The sequence below is a fragment of the Perognathus longimembris genome, unplaced genomic scaffold (assembly GCF_023159225.1).
Source record: "Perognathus longimembris pacificus isolate PPM17 unplaced genomic scaffold, ASM2315922v1 HiC_scaffold_5437, whole genome shotgun sequence".
Classification (NCBI taxonomy): domain Eukaryota; kingdom Metazoa; phylum Chordata; class Mammalia; order Rodentia; family Heteromyidae; genus Perognathus; species Perognathus longimembris.
This window is the reverse complement of record NW_025960864.1, coordinates 21,460-43,243: the sequence shown is the minus strand read 5'-3', so window position 1 is coordinate 43,243 and position 21,784 is coordinate 21,460. Positions and strand designations below refer to the sequence as shown.

General features: G+C 56.2%; 1 protein-coding gene across 1 annotated transcript; it reads left to right on the top strand.

Moving 5' to 3' along the window:
* Positions 1-1,004: 1,004 nt before the first annotated feature.
* Positions 1,005-2,174, top strand: Tex44 (testis expressed 44). Its single transcript, XM_048337455.1, has one exon. It carries the CDS (start codon positions 1,005-1,007, stop codon positions 2,172-2,174), a length of 1,170 nt encoding a protein of 389 aa, XP_048193412.1.
* The last annotated feature ends 19,610 nt before the right edge of the window (positions 2,175-21,784 follow it).

Below are 21,784 nucleotides of genomic sequence, written 5' to 3'. Positions count from 1 at the left end.
CAAGGCTGGCATTCCAGCACTTGAGCCACAGCTCCATTCCAACTGTCCGCTGGTTAATTGGAGAAAAGAGTCTCAGACTTTCCTGTCTAAACTGTCCTCGAGCCCCAATCCTCGGGTCTCAGCCTCCTCAGGCTGAGCAGCACCATTAGTTCCTTTTTAGTGTGCAGGTACTGGAGCTTGAACTCAGAACTTGGCTACTCTCCCTGAGCTGGGATTTCATTCCAGGCTGGTGCTCTACGACTTGAGCCCCAGTTCCACTTTGGGGTTTTTGCTGGTTAACTCGAGAGGCGTTTCCTAGACCTTCCTGCACCGGCTGGCTTCGAACTGGGATCCTCAGAGCTCAGTCTTCTTGAGTAGCTAGGTTTACCCGGGCCCATGATTTTCTCAGGATCACTGGGGATTTCCAGAGCTTTCTGCCTTCCCCAGAAGGATTCACTCCATCGCGGAGGATGGTCAAGGCCAAGCGCTGGCCTCTGTTTCTGGGTTCCCTGAAGAAAAAGTCTGGATACGTTTGGGTCTTGTAGTACTAGTGTGCACGGAGGGGCGCAGGAGGTGTTCCTTATATAAATACCCATTCTAACTCAACACCTGCACACCCAGACGTGGAGGGGTGGCTTCCACCGTAGAGCCCTCGCCTTGAGTGAAAAAGCCAAGCAAAAGCATGAGGCCCTGAGTTCAAGCCCCAGGGTCACACACAAGACCTCCACACGCTTCTCCTCCCCCTAGATCACAGCACCCCCTCTGGGGCCTGTGGCTACCCCTGACCTGCATGTCTTTTCTTTTCTTTCTTTCCTTGTGTACCCACACAACTTGCCTACACCTTGTCCCCCAGACTCAGGATGACTGGGGCAGCTCAGGAGGCTCAGGGCCCTGGCTCTAGGGGTGCCTGTGACATCACCAGCTCCCCACAGGGCCCCACCCCCTGTGACCTCACCCAAAGCCCCGCCCAGCCCAGCCCCAGCCCCGGCCATTCCCTGAACCATCCAAAGTGGCAGGGGGCATACATGACCACCGAGCCCCCGGAAGAGGCTGAGGCCACGAACAACCCCCCAGATGGCCTTCCCAGTGCCTGGCTGGACTACCAGGCTGACTACAGCCCCGAGGAGCCCTCAGTAGAAGACCCCGACCCCGCCTTCGAGGAGGAGGCGTGGGGAGAAGATGAGGGGCAGGCCGCCCCGGAGAGGGCCACCTCCCAGGCCTTGTCCACCTCGGGGGACCCAGAGCAGGGAGAAGCGGGGGCCGGCCAGAGCCAGGAGAAGCTCACGGAGATCACCACCATCCTGTCTCCCAGCCGGCACATATTCGTGGGTTTCCAGAACCCCGTGTGGGACTTGCTGGCCGAGAACACCCGCAAGATGAGAAGCCGCACGGTGTCCCCCAGCGACTCGCAGACGGAAGGCAAGGCCGCCGGGGAGGCCCCCGAGGGCCCGGCCGAGGCCGCTGCCACCCCCGAGGCCGAGGCCCCCGCGGCCCCCGCGGCCCCCGAGCCCCCCGAGGCCCCCGAGGCGCACCGCGCGGAAGGCCAGCCCTCCGGGGACGCGGCCGCCCCGTCCACCCCGCCCACCCCGCCCGCCAGCGGCCCGGGGAAGGCGGAGGACGCCAGGACCGCGGCCTCGGAGGCGCCGGGGGCGGTGGGGAAGGACGCGGTGGAGGCGGCGGGCCTGGCCTGGCCGTGCGCGCCGTCGGGGGGCGCCGCGGGCAGCGCCCCTGCCTCGCCGGGCCAGGAGCAGGCGGCCCGGGTTCGCCGGCCGCTGAACCCCAACCTGTACGGGGCGGACGAGGAGAACAGCTACATGCGCTCCATGACCAGCCTGCTGGGCGGCGGCGAGAGCAGCATCAGCTCGCTGGCCGACATCCTGGTGTGGTCCGACAGCTCGTCCGTGGGGCTGGGCATGGGCATGGCCACGGCGCTGCTGGCCTCCGGGCGCAGCAACCCGGCCGACCTGCTGTACGGCGCGGGCCCGGGGATGCGCACCGTCTCCAGCATCCTGAGCAGCGCCAGCTCCGTCATCTCGTCGGGCCTGGCGTCGGGGACCAGCCTGGCCATGCGCTCGCTCACGCACGCGCTCGAGTCCGTGGAGCGGCGCACGGTGGAGGGCATCCGCACGGCCGTGCGCTACCTCACCAGCCGCCTGAGCGCGCGCTGGGCGCAGGCCGGGCCCGAGGCCGACTAGGAGCCCCGCCCCCTGCCTCCGGGCCCGCCCCCTGCCTCCGGGCCCGCCCCCTGCCCAGGCCCCGCCCCCCGCACCGGGCCCGGCCCCGCCCCTACCTCTGGGCCCGCCCCCTTCCAAGGCCCCGCCCCCTTCCCGGCCCCAGGCCCCGCCCCCAGCCTGTATGGGGCCCCCCCTGCCCCGCCCACTAGTAAATTAGCACAAGCGTTTATTTTCTAAGCGCCGCCTCATCCCTTTTCCGTGCGGTGGGCGCCCAGAGTGTTCTAGAACACCCCCCACCAGAGCTCCTGGGGGTGACTCGGCGGGGGGGGTGGGGGGCAAAGGTGCAGAAGGGAGGACATCTGGGGGCCGGGGACACCGTCCTGGACACTCAGTCCTGGAGTGGAGGTGGAGGGGTGTCCGGCCTGTAATACCCAGCTGAGCCCCGGGAACCGGGGACTCCCGGCCTGTCCTCCTCCCTAGCTTCTCAGGATTTAGGCTCCTTCAGATAGATGCCCCCCCCCCCCCAAGGCCCAAGAGTGATATGCTGGGGTGATAAAGTAGACCTATTTTTAGATTTATTTATTTTGGCCAGTCCTGGGGCTTGAACCCAGGGCCTGAGCACTGTCCCTGACTGAGCTTTTGGGCTCAAGGCTAGCATGCTACCACGTGAGCCACAGCGCCACTGCCTTTTGTGCTTAATTGGAGATGAGAATCTCATGGACTTTCCTGCTCGGGCTGGCTTCAAACTGCCATCCTCAGAGCTCAGCCTACAGTTAGAATTATAGATGTGAGCCATGGGCACCTCACGGAATTTTTAGGAACTCCCATACTGATTTCCACAGAGGCCTCGCTAGTTTATAGTCCCACCAACAATAGACAGCGATTCCTTTTCCTCCGCATCCTCTCCAGCATTTGTGGTATTTTATTGATGGCTGCTACTCCGACTGGAGAGATAATGGAATCTTAGTGTGGCTTCAATGTGCATTGCTTTTATGACTACAGGTGTTGATTTCTTCATGTATCTTTAGCCATTTGGACTTCTTTCTGTTCAGTTCCCTTGCCCACGTACTACTTGGATTATTGATTCTTTTGTTGTTTAACTTTTTAAGCTCTTTGTCTAGCCTGAGTATTAATAATTTATCCACTGAATAGCTGGTAGCGTTTCTCTCCCGTTCTATGGGTTGTCTCTTGGTTCTGGTAGTTGTTTCTTTTGCCGTAGAGAAGTTGTTGTTGTTATCTTTTTGCTGGTCCTAGGGCTTGAACTCTGGGCCTGGGTGCTGGCTGAGTAGTTATTGGAGGTAAGAGTTTGAGGGAAGTCAGGCACTGGTGGCTCACGCCTATAATCCTAGCTTCTCAAGTGGCCGAGATCTGAGGATCGCAGTTCAAAACCAACCCAGCAGGAAAGTCTGTGAAACTGTGTTTTTCTTTTGTCAGTCACAGGGCTTGAACTCAGGGCCGGAGAGCTGTCCCTGAGCTCCTTTTTGCTCAACGATAGTGCTCTACCACTTTTAGCCACAGGGCCACTTCAGGTTTTCTGACAGTTCATTGGAGGTAACAGAGTCTCATGGACTTTCCTGCTTGGGGTTGGCTTTGAACCGCCATCCTCAGCTCCCAGCCTCTTGAGTAGCTAGGATGACAGGTGTGAGCCACCGGTGCCTGGATGGAGAAGCTTTTTGATTTGATGAAATCCCATTTTCCCGTTCTTGTTCTTTTTCTTTGTTTCTGGGAATTTGAAGTTCTATTGAGAAAATAATTCCCTATGCCTACATCTTACAGAGTTTCTCCTGGAGTCTCACAGTTTCGAATCTGACACTTAGATCTTTGACTCGTGCGGAGGTTATTTGTACAAAATGAGAACTAGAGATCTAGTTTCAATCTCCCACATGTAGAGAACCAACTTTCCCAGCACCACTGTGCTGTGTTTTTAGCTCCTTTGTCAAAGATTTATATGGCGCTAGCTGTGTGGGTTTATTTCTGGTCTCCCAGTTCTCCCTTTTATTTAGAGTTTGTGTTGAGAAATCTGTTGTTTTGAGAGTCTTTCACTCCCGTTTCCTGTATGGGAGGCACAAGATGTTTCTCTCTCTCTCTCTCTCTCTCTAATCTAGCTCTTGAGCCATCTAACTGGATATGCTGTTTCACTTAATGGTGTTCTCTCTCTCCCCCTCTCTGTCTCTCTATCTATATACACATACATATACATATGTATTTGTGTACACACATGTATGCATATATACATATAAACATAGTTGTATATACATGCATATATACATATATGTGTATACACACATATATTCCTCTCCTGTTGTGGGGCTTGAACTCCAAACCTGAGCACTGTCCTTGAGTAGTTCTTTTTCCTCCTCAAGACTAGTGCTGTGCCATGTTAGCCACAGCTCCACTTCCAGCTTTTATTTTTTGGTTTGTTAATTGGAGGCAAGAGTCTCACAGACTTTCCATCTGGGCCGACTTCAAATCACGATCCTCAGATCCCAGCCTCCTGAGCAAATAGCCTTCCTTTGTTCTGTACATTTAGCTTGTGAGCTATAACATGTCTAAGTTGTTTTCTTTTGACCTCGTCTGTTTTCTGTGCTGTAAGCCTCCTCCTGCCTCTAGATGACCTCTCCTCCTCAAGGCTGTGGAAGTATTCTACTACAATTTTATCGGCTAGGTTACCCATGCCTTGAGTTCTCACATCCTCTCCTTCTCCAGCCATGATTTATCGTTTGGGTCTTATTTTAAGTGGTGTCCCAGAGGTCTTGTAAATTCCATTCTTAGTGGGTTTTTTTTTCCCCCCAGTGTCTTTGAATGATCTAATTCAATTCTTTATCTTCCATCCCTAACACCCTATTTTTAACTTGTTCTCTTCCATTACCTAGGCTTTTAATTGAGGTCTTTTTTTGTTGTTTTTGCCTTTTCTTGGTATGGGGTTTGAACTCAGGGCCTGGGGATTATTCCTGAGCTATTCCACTCAAGGTTAGTGTTCTACCATGTTGAGCCACAGCACCACTTCATTTTTCTGGTGGCTAATTGGAGAGGAGTCTCAAGAGACTTTGCTGGCCAGACTGGCTTTGAACCATGATCTTCAGATCTCAGTCTCCTGAGTAGCTAGGATTATCGGTTGCAAGCCACTGGTGCTCAGCTCAACCGAGTTTTTATTTAGACTGTTGAGGTTCTCATTGCTATCAATTTGATTCTTTTTCAAACTTTCCACGTCTCCTATTTGGCTCCCTCTTTCATCCTGCAACCTTCTTTGTTTCACTCAGTTGTTTGAATTCTCTTTGAGCTCAGTTGCTTGTGTCCTCTGAATTTCTTCAGCTGCTTAGACATCTGCTCTGATTTTGCTGATGATTCCTGTCATTTGTTCAATGATTTATTATCTAAACTCCGTTCTCTTAGACCTAAGTCCTTTATTGTGCTCTTGGCTTGCGAGAAAAGCATGTTGCCTTGTTTGTCCATTAGTTTTGTGATTTTTTTTTTCTACTGTGGTTTACACACCTAGGGCCTAGTTTCTAGGTGGAGGTTTCAATCTCCTGAATTCTTTCTTTGTGTGCCAGTACTGGGAATTGAACTCAGGGACTGGGTGCGGTCCCTGAGTAGCTTTTTTTTTTTCAAGCCTAGCACTCTACCATTTGAGCCACAGCCCCACTTCCAGCTTTTTTCTGGTGGTTGATTAGAGAAGAATCTCACAGCCTTTCCTATATGGCCAGGCCTCAAACCCAAATCCTCAGCTCTCAGCCTCGAGTAGCCAGGACTATACGCATGAGCCACTGGGTACAGCAGGCTCCCTGGGTTGTTTAGAGATTACTTAAGACTGGGTAGTGGCTGGGTTGTGGTCTATTTTCCTGTTACTAGACTGGCAGAGGGCAGCTCCAACATTCACTGCAGACACCCCTCCACTCGGGATGAAGACACGTACGTGACGGGCAAAGCCATTGCCCTCGAAGAACCCCAACCTGGGGGTGTGGCACTCCCTCCTGAAGCCACTGCTACTGCTTCCACCTCCGGAGATGACTGCAGAAGCGGAGCTGGAGCTTTGTGATCTAGACAGAGCTGAGTAAAGCAGGGGAGCAATGGGAAGGAAATGGAGGGATGTAACCGTGTTAACGACTAGGGGTGTGGTCACGCAGAGGTCGCTTTTAGCATCGTGTTGAGGGAGGGGAAGGGAAGGAGGGAGGGGCCTAGAGGGAGGGAGATGACGCCCTAGGCCGAGGCCAGGGGGCTGGGCTGAGGGGCCTGGCTGGCGGTTGGGTGGGGCAGGTGGTCTGCCGCGGTGACCTGGGCCACCGCCAGCCCAGCTTCGGGCACTCGAGCTGCGTCTCCTTCACCCGTGCCTCAGTTTCTCCACCTAGAAATGACACGGCGAAGCATCCCCTGCTCTGCATGGGAGGAGCGGAGAGGGGGCCCTGGCCTTCATTTCCCGGGAGCCTTTAGCCCTGGAGAAGGGCAGAGGCGGGCGCCCGGGCGGGAGCAGGTGCTGGTGGCACGCGGGAGGGGTAACCATGGCGTCTGCTCCCCAGGGAGAGGGTTCAGACCCAGGGAACGCAGGCCCCCCGGGGAGGGGTGGCAAAGGAAAAGGAGCCTTCACGGGTGACCAGAAAGGTGACACGGAACTTAGTGAACCTCAGGCCGGCCTTGAATTTGAAATCTCTCTCCTCCGTCAAGAGCTGGGACTAGAGGCATGAACCACCACGCCCGCACTTCCGTGGAAAACCCAACATCCAGTAAAACGTGCACGGCACTTCCGTGCATCTGACCTTTGTCAGGGTCTTTCAGCAGCTCCAACCGCTGTACCTAGAAGGTAGAAATGTCTCCTCCCTCCATGGGCAAAAACTGAATAACTGAATGACCCACGCCTGTCGTCCTAGCTACTCGGGAGGCTGCGATCTGAGGATCATGGTTCAAAGCCAGCCTAGGCAGGAAAGACCACGAGGCTCTATCTCCAATAAACCACCAAAAAAAAGCAAAACATGGAAGTGGAGCTGTGGCTCAAGTTGAAAAAGGCTAGCCTTGAGCAAAAGAAGCTCAGGGACAGTACCCAGGCCCCAAGGTCAAGCCTAGCACCAGTACAAAAAAGAAATGAGAGAACGTGAAGTGCCGGTGACCCATTCCTATAATTCTAAGATACTCGGGAGTCTGAGATCTGAGGATCGCAGTTTGAAGCCACCCTGGGCAAGAAAGTCCTTGAGACTCCAATTAACTCCCCCAAAGAGCTGGAAGGGGAGCTGTGGCTCGAGTAATAGAGCACTAGTCTAAAGCATGAAAGCTAAGGGACAGCTCCCAGGCCCTGAGTTCAAGCCCCAGGAACAGCACAAGGAAATAAAAAACAAGACATTTGGTAAGAAATGTTAAGCGCTGGAGGCTACCGTGTAAAGCTGTTCATACAACCTGAATCGTCGTGTCTTGCTTGCTCTGGAAGGGCAACGTTTGTGTTGAATAGCCTGTGGCCACACAGTAAATCGGCTAGAATCACCATCTTAGTCTCAAGAATGCAAAGGCGCCCTCTGCTGGTCAAATCGTGTCATGGTCCTGCACCAGGAGAATGGCCAAGATCCATCTTGAAGACGCGGATGTGGGAATTGGAGGGGCAGTTGGGTGGTAAGTGGAGGTGCAGAGGATATAGCCTGGGATGCCACTGCTGGCTGGCTCGAGCTGGAATCTCATCCATAGGAAGCATTGGGGAACGAGGAAGACAGGGGGTCACACTCTCCTACTGGAGTTAAGCCAGAGTGGAACAGCCACAGAGCAATGGTTCGGTGCTTATTGTGCAGACCAAGGAAGGCCCAGAGTCCTTCCGGCAGGGCCCAGTCACAGCCAAGGGCTTCAGGGTGAGCCTGGCAGAGGGGTCTCCGTACCTGGGAGCGAGCTGGCCTACCTGGGGAGTCCTGCACTAGTCTGCTCTGCTGTCCTAGAACACCGCTTTCTGGTCTCTAAAGCTCCATTTCCTCAACTGTAAAACTAGTCTTCCATTGGTTAGTAGTGCTAGTTTGAATGTGCCCCCCTAAAGTTCATGTGCCAGAGACATACTCCCCGAACTTATGTCAAGGGTACCTGGAGATGGTTGGTTTCTTTCTTTCGAACTCAGGGCCTGAGCACTGTCCCTGAGCCTCTTTGTGTTCAAGGCTGGCACTCTACCACTTGAGTCACAGTGCCACTTCTGGCTTTTTCTGAGTAGTTTATGAGAGATAAGAGTCTAACAAACTTTTCTGCCTGGGCTGGCATTGAACCTGGATCCTCAGATCTTAGCCTCCTGAATAGCTAGGATTGTAGGCCTGAGCCACTGGCTCTCAACTGAGGAGTCTTTGGGAGATAACTAGGACTCAATGAGGTCTCCAGGGCAGGGTTCTCATGATGATTCTGTAAGAAGATTGAGGAGGAAGGAAGGTGGGAGAAAAATGAGGGAGGAGATAAGTTAGACAAGAAATGTACTCACGGGCTGGGAATATGGCCTAGTGGCAAGAGTGCTTGCCTCCTACACATGAAGCTCTCAGTTCGATTCCCCAGCACCACATACATGGAAAACAGCCAGAAGTGGTGCTGTGGCTCAAGTGGCAGAGTGCTAGCCTTGAGCGGGAAGAAGCCAGGGACAGTGCTCAGGCCCTGAGTGCAAGGCCCAGGACTGGCCAAAAAAAAGAAATGTACTGATGTATGTAAATGTAACCTCTCTGTACGTGACATTGACTATATATATATATATATTTTTTTTTTTAAATTTTTTGCTAGTCTTGGGCCTTGGACTCAGGGCCTGAGCACTGTCCCTGGCTTCTTTTTGCTCAAGGCTAGCACTCTGCCACTTGAGCCACAGAGCCACTTCTGGCCATTTTCTGTATATGTGGTGTTGAGGAATCGAACCCAGGGCTTCAGGTATAGGAGGCCAGCACTCTTGCCACTAGGCCATATTCCCAGCCCGACAATAAAAATTTTTAAAGAAGAGGAGGAGGAAGAGGAGGGGCCAGGTGGCCATGGCTCATGCCTATAATCCCTGCTTTTCAAGAGACTAAGATCTAAGGTTCAAAGCCAGACTGGGCAGAAAAGTTCCATTTGCTTCACCAAGATGCTGTGGTCAGTAGTGCTAGTTTGAATGTGCCCCCTAAAGTTCATCTGTCAGAAACATACTCCCTGAACTTATTTAAGGGTACCTGGAAGTGTGTTTTCTTTTCTTTTTGTCTGTCCTGGGGCTTGAACTCTGGGCCTGGGTGCTGTTCCTGAGCTCCTTTCGCTACAGGCTGGTGCACTGTAGCACCTGAGCTACAGAGCCACTTCTGGATTTTTCTATAATTGGAGATAAGAGTCTCGTAGGCTTTCCTGCCTGGGCTGGTTTCAAATCATGATCCTGAGATCTCAGCCTCCCGAATAGCTAGAAATGCAGGCACGAGCCACCAGCCCAACTCTCCAAGAGACTCTGACCTTCAATGAACCTACAAAAAGCTGGAAGGGTGCTGGGGACTGGTGGTTCCCGCCTAGAATCCTAGCTACATCTGAGGATGACAGTTTGAGGCCAGCTGGGGCGGGAAAGTTAGTGAGACTCTTTATCTCTAACCACCAGAAAACCAGAACTGGAGGCATGGCTCAAATGGTAGAGCCAACCCTGAGTAAAAAAAACCACCTAGAATACTAGCTAGGCAGAGGGCTTATGATGAGGATCAAGGTTCAAAGCTAGCCTGGACAGAAAAATGTATGGCTTTTGGTTAATCTCCAGTTAACCAAACTAGAGGCATAGTGACTCAAGTGAAAGAGAACTAGCTGTGATTAAAAAAGAAGAAGAAGGTGAGCTCATGCCCACTACTGGAAAAGAAAAAGAAAAGAGAGAGAAAGAAGAGGGAAGGGAGGGAGGGAAGGAACGGAAGGGATGAGAGATCGCAAGAGATATGAGGGCACTGACAAATTAATTTTTTTTTTTTTTGTCAGTTGTGAGGCTTGAACTCAGGGCCTGGATGCTCTCTCTGAGCTTTGTACTCAAGGCTAGCACTCTACCACTTGAACCACAGCATGGCTGCCACTTACGTGGCTAATGGGAGATAAGAGTCTCACAGGGGCTTTTTCTGCCTGGGTTGGCTTCGAACTGTGATCCTCAGATCTCAGACTCCTGAACAGCGAGGATTCCAGGCATGAGCCGCCCGCGCCCCGCCAAAGTCATTTTTTCTTCTTTGAGAGTTTTCTGTTCTGTCCTTGGATGGCTCAGGAATCTTTTTGTTTGCTTGTTTTTTAAGTATCTTGAGACCAGGACTCCAGGTGGGTACCTGTCACTCTGGTTCGTTCTCTGCCTGGCACTCTGCGGGCCGAGCCACACCTCCACCCCAGATCAGCCGTCCCAACTGGAAATAACAGGACCCCGGGTGAGGGGGCTCAGATCTCAAGCCCGAGTCGGTGTTGGGAAGGACGGGGCTGTGGGCACACCCGGCGTGGCGGACTTGAAGATGTCGGGACTGTCTCCATCCTTGTCTCCTCTGTGCCCCCAGCACCCAACAGTTCCCAAATGGCCTTTCCCACAAGCACAGCCAAGGCTGCGGATGGGGTCGGGTGTTTGCCCAAGGCCACACACTGCCCACTCCCCGGCTCAGTGCCCTGGGCGTGCGGGGCCCCAGCATCACGCACGCGCTCCCCTCTGTTCTACTCAAGCTTTCCATTCACGCAGTGCTCTGCACAGAGCCAGGGCACCCCCCCCCACCCTTCCCACCCACTCCTCCACGCCAGGGCTTAAAGACAGACTGCTTTTCCTTTCTGCATTTGTGTATGTGTGTGCGCGCACACCTACCGGTCCTGGGGCTTGAAAGCAGGGCCTGGGCACTCTCCCTTAGCTTTCTGCCCAAAAGCTGACACTTTACCGCTTGAGCCACAGCTCCACTTCCAGCTTTCCTGGTGGTTCACTGGAGATGAGTCTCACAGACTTTCCTGCCCCGGCCGGCTTTGAACCCTGATCGGATCTCCAGAGCTCAGCTCCGGGGTAGTTGAGATTGCAGGCCTGAGCACCCGAGCCCAGCTCTTTCTGAAGATTTTAAAATGCCCACCAGTTAGGAAACAGGATTCCCCATCAGTCTGCTTTTGCCTCCTACCTTTCTGTATTTTATTAGCACGTCTCAATATGCATTCTTTGATGAGGCAAAGCATCTCCGTTAGCAAGGGATGGGGAAGGAACTCCTCCAGCCTGGGATGGCTGGTGGGAGGCCAGGCAGGCCGAGCGGGGTGGCAGACTGCCATTGTCTCCTGCCTGACTGTAGCCCAGCCCCGGCGGGGAAGGTCACACAGCACAGAGGACACGCGGGGAAGGTCACAGCACAGGGGACACGCGGGGAAGGTCACACAGCACAGAGGCCACGCGGGGAAGGTCACACAGCACAGAGGCCACGCGGGGAAGGTCACAGCACAGAGGCCACACGGGGAAGGTCACAGCACAGAGGCCACGCGGGGAAGGTCACACAGCACAGAGGCCACGCGGGGAAGGTCACACAGCACAGAGGACACGCGGGGAAGGTCACACAGCACAGAGGCCACGCGGGGAAGGTCACACAGCACAGAGGCCACGCGGGGAAGGTCACAGCACAGAGGACACGCGGGGAAGGTCACACAGCACAGGGGACACGCGGGGAAGGTCACACAGCACACAGGGGCCACGCGGGGAAGGTCACACAGCACACGGGCCACGCGGGGAAGGTCACACAGCACACGGGCCACGCGGGGAAGGTCACACAGCACACGGGCCACGCGGGGAAGGTCACACAGCACACGGGCCACGCGGGGAAGGTCACACAGCACACAGGGGACACGCGGGGAAGGTCACAGGGCCGGGAAGGTCCCGCGGCACAGAGGCCACGCGCAGGCCCAAGAAGCCGGGATGGGAGAATGCCGGGGGGCAGGGGGGCAGGCCCCGGGTGGCCGGCTGGAGGGGGTGAGCCGAGGCCGCCCGGACCCCAGGCGGAAGGAGGAGGCGGAGGCGGCTGCAGGGAACCGGGCCGTCCGGTGGGTCGAGGGCGAACAAAGGCCTCTGTTCCCGGGAGAAATCCCGGCCGGCTGCGGGCCGCGCGGCCGGGCACAAAGGGGCTTTCTCCGTCCACCGACGGGCGCGGCCGGCCCGAGGGCGAGGCCGGGCGTGGGGCGGCCGCGCTTCCTCCGCGGACCCCGCAGCTCCGGGGGGCGGGGCCCGACCGCGGGGGGTCCCGGGGGGGGAGGGGGAGCCGAGGACGCTGGCCGCGCGCCGCGCCGCTGGCCCCGCCCCCGCCAGGCCCCGCCCCCGCCAGGCCCCGCCCCGCGGTCTCCAGGGCGACCGTGACCTCAGCGCCCGGGCGGGGAGGCGTTGCTACGCAACGGCCCGGTGACGTCAGCCCATTGAGTGCGGTTCCCCCGGCAACGGGCCGGGCAGCTCGGCCGGGAACTATTTGTGTCTGTCCCCCGAGGGGCCGCGGAGCCTCCGGGGTCTGGCACCGCGAGGAAGTCGCTCCCTCGCTCGCTCGCTCGCGGCCGCGGGCCGGCGCGGGCAGCGGCACACAGAGGCCCTTTCAGGCCGCAGCCCCCCCCCCCGCCCCCCGGCTCGGGCCCGGCGGCCCGGCCACTCCTCCCAGGCGCCGGGGTCCCCAGCGGGCTCTGCGACCCCGCGCCTCCCCCCCCCACCCCCACCCCGCGCGCCCCGGAGAACCGACGGGACCGCGGGAGTGCAGACAGAAGCCCGAGGGGGCCGGGGACGGGGGGGGGGGGGAACACAAGCCCAGCTCCGCCCCTAAGGAGTGAACCCTAACCCGGGAGCCCGGGAGGCTTCTGTCTCCAAGGGTGGGGGGGGGGGGGAAGGAGTGGAGAGAGTGCTACACTTAAGCAAAAGAATTCCAGGCCCAGGGCCCCAAGCCCCTGAGCTCAAACCCCAAGTCTGGCATCCTCTCCACCCCCCCCCAAAAAAAAGAATGAACTGCAAGAGAGTGAAAGTGACAGCTTCGTAGGTAAACTGAGGCAAGTGACAAAAATCAGAGGAGAAAGGAAGTGGAGTGGAAGCAGGTTAGGAGCAAGACAGGACAGGAGCAGAAATCATGATAGGTGTGTAGAAGTAAAGCCATGGAGTAACTGGACTTGAGCTGGCCTAGGCCCCGCCACTGCCTGTGACTGGGGATCAGGGCTGGGCCAAGCACCAGCGGCTCACACCTGGAACCCTAGCTGATCGGCTCGCACCTGGAACCCTAGCTGATCGGCTCACACCTGGAACCCTAGCTGATCGGCTCACACCTGGAACCCTAGCTGATCGGGAGGCTGAGAGCTGAGGATCACAGTTTGAAGTGAACCAAGGCAGAAAAACCTAGGAGACTCATCTCTGATTAGCGAAAACCTGGAAATAGAGCCTTGGCTTAAGTGGTAGAACGCCGGGTCTTGAGCTTTGGAAAAGCCAAGTGTGAGGGCCTGAAGCCCTGAGCTCAGGCCCCAGTACCAGGAAAAAAACAAACAAAAAACGGGGTTTTGTGACTAGGTCTCAGGTGTAGGCCTCTCCCAGTCTCCTCCCTCCTCGTGGCACCCTGCCTCCACTGGGATACGCTCAGGTCCCTAACCATCTCTCTCCAGGGAGCCAGCACCACCGCCTCCAGCCTGCTAAGCCTTGCAGCAACATCCAGACAGGGGCAGCTGTGTGGCGGGCTGCTGAGCAACCAGGACAGCTTTCTCGGACTCAGGGAGGCATGGTCCCGGACCGCCAGCCACTCCTGTGTCTTCTCCACAGCCAGTGGCTGCCATCTGACCATCTGCCCCAGAGCTCTGAGTGCAGGAGGCACTGGCATCGCCGACAGAGCAGCCCCCAGGCTGGCTTGGCAGGGTGACAACTCCTCAGCGTGGCCTGTGGTTAGTTCAACGAGTCTTCTTCCCTCCTGGGGGGAGCCAAGCACCAGGATCCCCAGTTTCGTGCACATGTACTGTAATGCTGATGTGTCACATGACCCCAGCCTCTCCTAAACAGTCTCAGATACAGAACTGGCAGGTTATATATCAACAAACCGAAAATTCAAGACTTTTTGTTTGGGCTGGGGATATGGCCTAGTGGCAAGAGCGCTTGCCTCGTATACTGGGTTTGATTCCCCAGCACCACATATACAGAAAATGGCCAGAAGTGGCACTGTGTCTCAAGAGGTAAAGTGCTAGCCTTGAGCATAAAGAAGCCAGGGACAGTGCTCAGGCCCTGAGTTCAAGCCCCAGGACTGGCAAAAAAAAAAAAAAAAAAAAAGGCCAGGTGCCAGTGGCTCATGCCTGTAATCCTAGCTACTGGAAGCTGAGATCTGAGGATCATAGTTCAAAGACAGCCAGGGCAGTAAAGTTCATGAAACTTTTTTTTATTTTTTAACCAGTCCTGGGGCTTGGACTCAGGGCCTGAGCACTGTCCCTGGCTTCTTTTTGCTCAAGGCTAGCACTCTACCACTTGAGCCACAGCACCACTTCTGGCCGTTTTCTATATATGTGGTGTCGAGGAATCAAACCTAGGGCTTCATGTATATAAGGCAAGCACTCTTGCCACTAGGTCATATTCTCAGCCCCCCATGAAACTCTTTATCTCTAATTAACCACCAGAAAACCGATGTGGCGCTATGGCTCAAGTGGTAGAGCGCTAGCCTTGAGCTAAAGAGCTCAGGGACAGTGCCCAGTCCCAGAGTTCAAGCCCTATGACTGACAAAAAAATTCTGAGGATTGAAGGTTTGAAGCCAGCCCAGACAGGAAAATCTGAGACTCTTATTTCCAGTTAACCAGCAAAAAGCCGGAAGTGGAAGCATGGCTCAAGTAACAGAACACCAGGCTTGAGTAAGAAAGCTAAGGGACACACACACACGACTTTAGAGGGACCTGGCTACTCCATTGATCTGTCACTCCATTGATCTTCAGAGGTCAGGAGGCCAATCTGGATAAAAAGCAAGATCTCACCTCAACCAGTAAGCCAGGTATGGTGATATACATCTGCGGTCCCAGCTACTTGTGAGGCATCAGTAGGGTCAAAGTACAAGGCCATGCCGGGCACCTGTGGCTCACATCTGTAATGCTTGTTACTCAGGAAGCTGAGTTCTGAGGATCATGGTTCAAAGCCAGCCTGGGCAGAAATGTCCCCATGAGATCTTTATCTCCAATTAACCACAAGAAAACCAGAAGTGATACTGTGGCTCAAAGTGGTAGAAGGCTAGCCTTGAGCAAAAGAGCACAAGGACAGGTCCTGACTTCAAGCCCTTGAACAACCAAAAAAAAAAAAAAAAAGTACAAGGCCAGCCTTGGGCAAAAAATGCGAGGCCCTTCTTGAAAAAATAACAAAAACAAGAAAGGGAGTCTGGCATTGTGGCTCAAATGGTAGAGCTAATGTGTGACTTCTTGAGTTCAAACCCCAGTTCCACCAAAAATAAAAAGAGAAACATATACTTGTGGTCTCTCAAGGTCTATATCATACCCATTCTTCACCCTCTGCCTTCCCCTCGCAGGCTTATCTGATGAGTTCCCAGAGCACAGGCTAAGGCTGAAGGCTCAGCTATCAGCTGATGGAGAAAACACTCACCCCTCCAGCTTCTTGGCCCTGAGTCCCAAGCCCTCAGGACTTCACTGAAAAAAAAAAGCAGGCTGGGGAGCTGGCAAGGGTTCCAACAAAGTTAGTTTGGCCAGGTGCCAGTGGCCCACGCCTGTAATCCTAGCTACTCAGGAGGCTGAGATCTTGAGGATCACGGTTCAAAGCCAGCCCAGGTGGGAAAGCCTGTGAGACTCTTATCTCCAATGAACCACCAGAAAACAGAAAGTGGAGCTGTAGCTCAAAGTGATGGAGCACTAGGCCTTGAGAGCAAAGCTCAGGGATAGTGCTCAGGCCCTGAGTTCAAGCCCCACAACCGACCAAAAAAAAAAAAAAAATTAAGGGCTTCTGAGAGAGCATGGCTAAGGCAGAAGGCTCAGCTATCAACTGATTGAGAAAACACTCAACATTAATAAAAATGATACACTAGGAAATACCTCATGATACCTGGCAGCAGCTGTACCTGCTCTGCCTTCCCCTAGATGAAAGAAGTCCTCTCTGTGGAGGCCATGCCTGATCCGCAGGCGCTACCCCTCACAGGGAATGCAGATTCCCAGGCCCCGCCCAGACTAGTGGGTCAAAATCTGATATCTAATAAAATCCCCGAGAAATCCTGGTGCTGCACCAAGTTCAGGGGGCACACCTAGGTCTGGGGGGTGGGGGGTGGGGGTAGTGAGTGGTACAGGGCTTGCCCTAGCACAGACAAGGCCCTAGGCTCCATCCTCGGCGCCATAAAAATTACAGATATAAAAAAGAAATGAAGGGGAAGCGAGATGGTGGAGGAAGAGGAGAGGAGAACAGGGGTGGCCTTCTCCCGGGTTCGGTAACTGGAGGGCCTCAGGGAAGTCCCAGGTCCCAGGAGAGGGTGGTGGCCCCTGGGTTGTCTGGGGAAGATGCACTTCAAGCCGGGACAAGCCAGAGATGAGGACGGAGGGGCAGAGAGCTGGAGCCGGGAGCTCCTGGGGCAGGCGAATGAGGAAGGGGGGGGGGGATTCCAAAGCTGACCACCGACAGGGAGAGCTCTCCTGACAAGATGCCCTGGCAAGGAGAGGAGGAAAGCGCTCCCCTGAGTCACCGAGGGTGGCCGGGGAGTCAGAGGCCGCTCCCTCGACGGGAAGCAGCTGAGGGACCCGGGACGGCCTCTCCCAGCAGAGAGCCCTGGGGTGCCGGACACCAGCGCCCCAGGTCAGCGGGGGGCCTTGCTGGGGGGGGGGGGGACCGCGGCACCTCCCGCGACTGGCCACCAGGGGGCGCTGCTGCCCCAGCCTTCCTCCCCCCCCCCCCAACTCTTCCCCCCACCGTCCCCACCGCGTTTTCCCCTTCCGCCCGGCCCGCACGCGGCGGCACCCACCCGGGGGACGCGGGAGCACGCGGATCCCGCGTCTGCAGCCAGGCCTGGGCATGCGCGGGGTTTGGTTTGGTTGTGTGCGCGCGCGGGCACCCTGGTCCCCCCCCCCCCCCGCCCTCCGGTCACCTGCACCGAGCCTGGGGCCTCCTGGGGGGGGGGGACACCCTGCGGAGTCCGGCCTGCGCCTGCGTGGGAAGGGCAGCCCGCTCACAGCCTTAGCCCTGGCTCCTCAGGAGGCTGCAACCTGAGGAGAGAAGTTCGATGCCAGCCCAGGCAGGAAAAGTCCAGGACGCTCAGCCACCAAAAGGCTGGATGAGGAGGTGGAGCTGTGGCTCAAGGCCACGGGAGAGCACCCAGGGCCCGAGTTCAAGCCCCGGTGCCGACGCTACATAAGTCGCCATCCTCTCCCGCCCACTCTTTGGTTATGGCCTCTGATCCACTTCCTCCTCCTCCATGGAGGTTTCTGGAGTCACCGGGTCCGCCTTGGCGGCACACACTCAACTTTTCCATAGAAAACCCCGCGGTGCCGCCTGCTGGGCCGCAGCCAGCTTTGCAAGCCCGGGCTGGGCGGGGCCGGGCACGTCGGGCCCGGGGGGGAGGGGGGGAACGGGAGCCCGGGCGCCCGGGACCAGGACCCCCCGCGGCCCCGGGAGGCTCAGTCCCGCACGTGCCGGCGGAGGCGGGCACTGCGACGGCCCGGGGGTCCCCGCCTCGGAGGCTGCGCGTGCGGCCCCGGGCTCCCGGCTTCGGGGTGCGGGGGTGCGGCTCTCGCGTCCGGGCGCTCGTGCGCGTCGGCGGTCCCGGCCCGTCACCGTCCCCCCCCCCCCCGGGCCGGGCGGCCGTGCGCCCCTGCGGGTCCCGGGCCGGGCCGGGCCGCCCCTCGCGGTGGCACGGGATTCGTTCGGAGCGTGGAAATTTCTGGGTCCTCCCGGACCGTCCCGGGCGCGGCGGGGCGGGGCGCGGCGGGGCGGGGGTGGCCCGGCTGCCCGGTGCGCGCCGCCCCCCGGGTTTTTCCATGACTGCGCGGGGGCTCCCGCCGCCTTTGTTCCCGCGCCCCGCTCCAGCGGCGCCCCGGAAGGACCTCCCGGCTCCCGACGCCCGGAGCGCTCTCCGGCCTCGCCCAGAGCACCGGGAAATGAGACCCGGGCGCCGGGGTGGGGGGGGGAAGGGGGGATGGGGTAGCTTCCCGACGGCGCCACCCGCGCCCACGGCCCTCGGGGAGTCCGGCGGTGCGGGGTGGGGACCTGCGTGCGCCCCCCCCAGGAGGACCGTGGGAAGCACCCGCGTGCGCCCCCCCACCGGGAACCCGGGGACCCCCGAGCCTCTCCAGCCGTCGGGGGTGGGGGGGGAACCGGAGGCTGGCGTAGGGCGGCGCCCAGGCCTGGGGTCCCCGCCAGCGCCGCGTCGATTGGTCTCCGCGCCCTCCCCCCGCGGAAGGGCCCAGCGCGCGCGGGGAGGGGGGGAGGGAGCCCCAGCCAGGGGAGCGTTGCCCATTAGAGGGGGGCGGGAGGCCCCTCCCCCCGGCCCCTCCCAAGGCCCTCCACCCACAGCCCGCCGCCCGGGCCCTGGAGGGGAGGAACCCACCGCCTGCTGAGCACCGGGGGGCGGAGTCCTCCTCCAGTCCTGTCCCCTCGCCCCCGGTACCCAGGCCTGGGCCCTCTGATCCTTAGCTTTTTTCATTCAAGGCTGGCGCTCTACCGCTTGAGCCACAGCGCCACTCCTGGCCTGGTGTGTTTTCTGTGGTGCTGAGGAATCGAACCCGGGGCTTCTTGCTTAGTTAGGCGAGCACTCTACCGCCAAACCACATTCCCAGCCCCCCCAGATCTCAGCGTCCCGAGCAGGTGCCAGCTACCCCCCACAAACGCTCCATCTCCTTCCTGTGGAGTAGGCCGATTCCTAAACAAGCTGGGGGGGGGGGCCCTTCTGGGCTCTCAGTCTGGAGTCCCTGTGTCCCTGTGTCCCCAGCCCCTGAACTCGGGACCTAGGTGTTGCAAAATCAGAGAAAAGACAGAAGGGGCCTGGGGATATGGCCTAGTGGCAAGAGTGCTTGCCTAGCATGCATGAAGCCCTGGGTTCGATTCCCCAGCACCACATAAACAGAAAAAGACAGAAGTGGCGCTGTGGCTCAGGTGGTAGAGTGCTAGCCTTGAGCAAAAAGAAACCAGGGACAGTGCCCAGGCCCTGAGTCCAACATAGCTATAGGCCATGTGCCCATCCCTGTCTCCAGGGATTGAGGAACACGCATCACCTGGGGATGGGACTTCCCTTCCTCTAGGAATTCAGGCACATCCTGAAGACAAGATGGCAGACAGTGCAACTGGCCACGTGGCCAGTGATGGCCCTGGCTAGATCTGACCTCCGCATTACACTGGGCTCTGTCCATGAGTTTTATTTGCACAAGGCTAGTGCTCTAGCTCTTTGAGTCTCATGAACTTTCCTGCCTGAGCTGGCTTTGGGCTGTGAGCCTCAGATCTCAGCCTCCTGAGTAGCCAGGGTTATAAGCGTGAGCCACCAGAGCCCAGCCAATGATTATTATATTATTATTACTACTATTGACACTGATATTTAAACTCATGGTCTTACTGGGCAGGTACCCTAACTCCTGAGCCACAGTTCCAACCTTTTTTTTTGCTTTATCTATTTTCTTGTCAGTTGCGGAACTTGAACTCAGGGCCTGAGTTATGTCCATAGTTTTTTGCTCAAGGCTGACAGAGCTTCCATTTTGAGCCATATGCCACTTCTGGTTTCCTGGTGGTTAACTGGAGATACAGGTTTTCCTGTCTGTGCAGGCTATGGAACTGTGATCCTTAGGTCTCAGCGTCCTGAGTAGCTAGAATTATAATCACCAGCCACCTACGCCCAATCTGTTTCTCTAATAGGATTGTTGTTGGGTTTTTTTTTGTTTGTTTGTTTTTTGTTTTACCCAGGTAGACCTGAACTGAGGCCAACAACTGTCAGTTTTTTCTTGGTTGAGAGGAAGTCTTCTGAGCACTTTTTTTCTTTTTTTGCCAATCCTGGGGCTTGAACTCAGGGCCTGGGCACTGAGCTTCTTTTGCTCAAGGCTAACACTCTACCTCTTGAACCACAGTGCCACCTTGGCTTTTTCTGTCTATATGGTGCTGAGGAATCGAACCCAGGGCTTCATGCATGCTAGGTAAGTCCTCTACTGCTAAGCCACATTCCCAGCCCTTCTTGTGTGTGTGTGTGTGTGTGTGTGTGTGTGTGTGTGTGTGTGTGTGCTATTGCTGGGGCTTGAACTCAGTGCTTCACACTCTCAGTTGGATTTTTCCGCTCAAGACTGCTGTTCTGCCACTTGAACCATGGCTGCTTAATTGGAAATAAGAGTCTCACGAACTTTTCTGCTCAGGCTGGCTTTGAACTGAGATTCTCAGTATTCAGATTCTAGTATTTCAGACATGATGCGCCATTTCCATCTGCACTTTACAGGTGTAAAGGCTGAGGCATGGTAAGTTAAGCAACTTGTCCCGGGCTGCACCGTAAAATCTTGGCTGTCCACCTCCACACAGACCCAGAGCTTGTCAAATTTGCCACCAGCACCACCAGGGCTATTTCACTCAAGGCTAGTGCTCTACCATCGGAGCCACAGTTCCATTTCTGTTAATTGGAGCTAAAGCATCTTTTGGATTTGGCTGTTCAGGCTGACTTTGAACCATCATCCTCAGATTCCGCCTCCTAAATACTTAGGATGACAGGAAGTTCCAGAAACAGAATGAATGTATTCATTCCCTTTGTGGCTGGTGTTAGCTGTTTCTCCCGGGAAGAGCCACATTTGTAACGGCATTGTCTGACCCAGTTCCTACTTTATGGCTGTTAAAATTGTTTTATGGGTTTTTATTTTAATTGCAACTGTCAATCCAGAAATTTATGGCTATCAAATAATCACCTTGCCGGTAGAAAACTCTAGGTCCTTCCAGTGATAATGTGCATTTTATAATATTTTATTTCATACTTACTGACTTGCAGCCCTGTACCTAGCCCTGGTGTAATGTAATGGAGGAAGGAGGCGTCTTTAGCAGGTAGAGAGCTAGAGCATGTACTCACCATCTCCTTTCATTGCTGAAAGAAGTCAGTTCCCCAGCAGCTGATACCTGAGGAGAACCAGGGGCCCCAAGATCTTTTGACCAGGTCTGCAGGCCTTTGTGTAGTCCCTTCTCCGTGGATGTGGGCAAGACCTGTGCCTCTAGTTAATAGGATACAACAGAGCTCAGGAGGCTGAAATCTAAAGATCACAGTTCAAAGCCAGCCTGAGCAAGAAAGTCCAGGAGCCTCTTATCTCTAGTGAACTAATAAAAAAAAGACTTAAGTGAGCCAGGCACTGGTGGCTTATACCTGGAATCCTAGCTACTCGGGGGCGAGGGGGGGGGGGGCTGAGATCTGAGGATCACAGTTCAAAGCCAGCCTAAGCAGGAAAGTCCAAGAGACTCTTATCTCCAATTAACCACCGGGAAACCAGAAGTGACACTGTGGCACAAAGTGGTAGAGCGCTAGCCTTGAGCAAAAAGTTCAGCGACAGCACCCAGGCCCTGAGTTCAAGCCCTATGAAGGATCTGAGGTCGGGGTGAGAGGGTGAGGGGCGTGGGTTTTGCTACCTGCCGCAGGAGCTTGTAAATTCCTTCCTGTTAGTCTTCAGAGGAGACCTCCTCCCTGTCCCCACCTTGTTTGCAGCCTTACTGAGGACCCAGCTAGGCCATGCCCCAATTCCTGTGAGAAAACCATATGTCAATCAATGTATATTTGTTTTATTTATTTATTTAGCCAGTCCTGGGCCTT

Excerpts from the sequence above, each read along its gene's own strand:
- Tex44 (XM_048337455.1), top strand. The coding sequence starts at position 1,005 with ATGACCACCGAGCCCCCGGAAGAGGCTGAGGCCACGAACAACCCCCCA.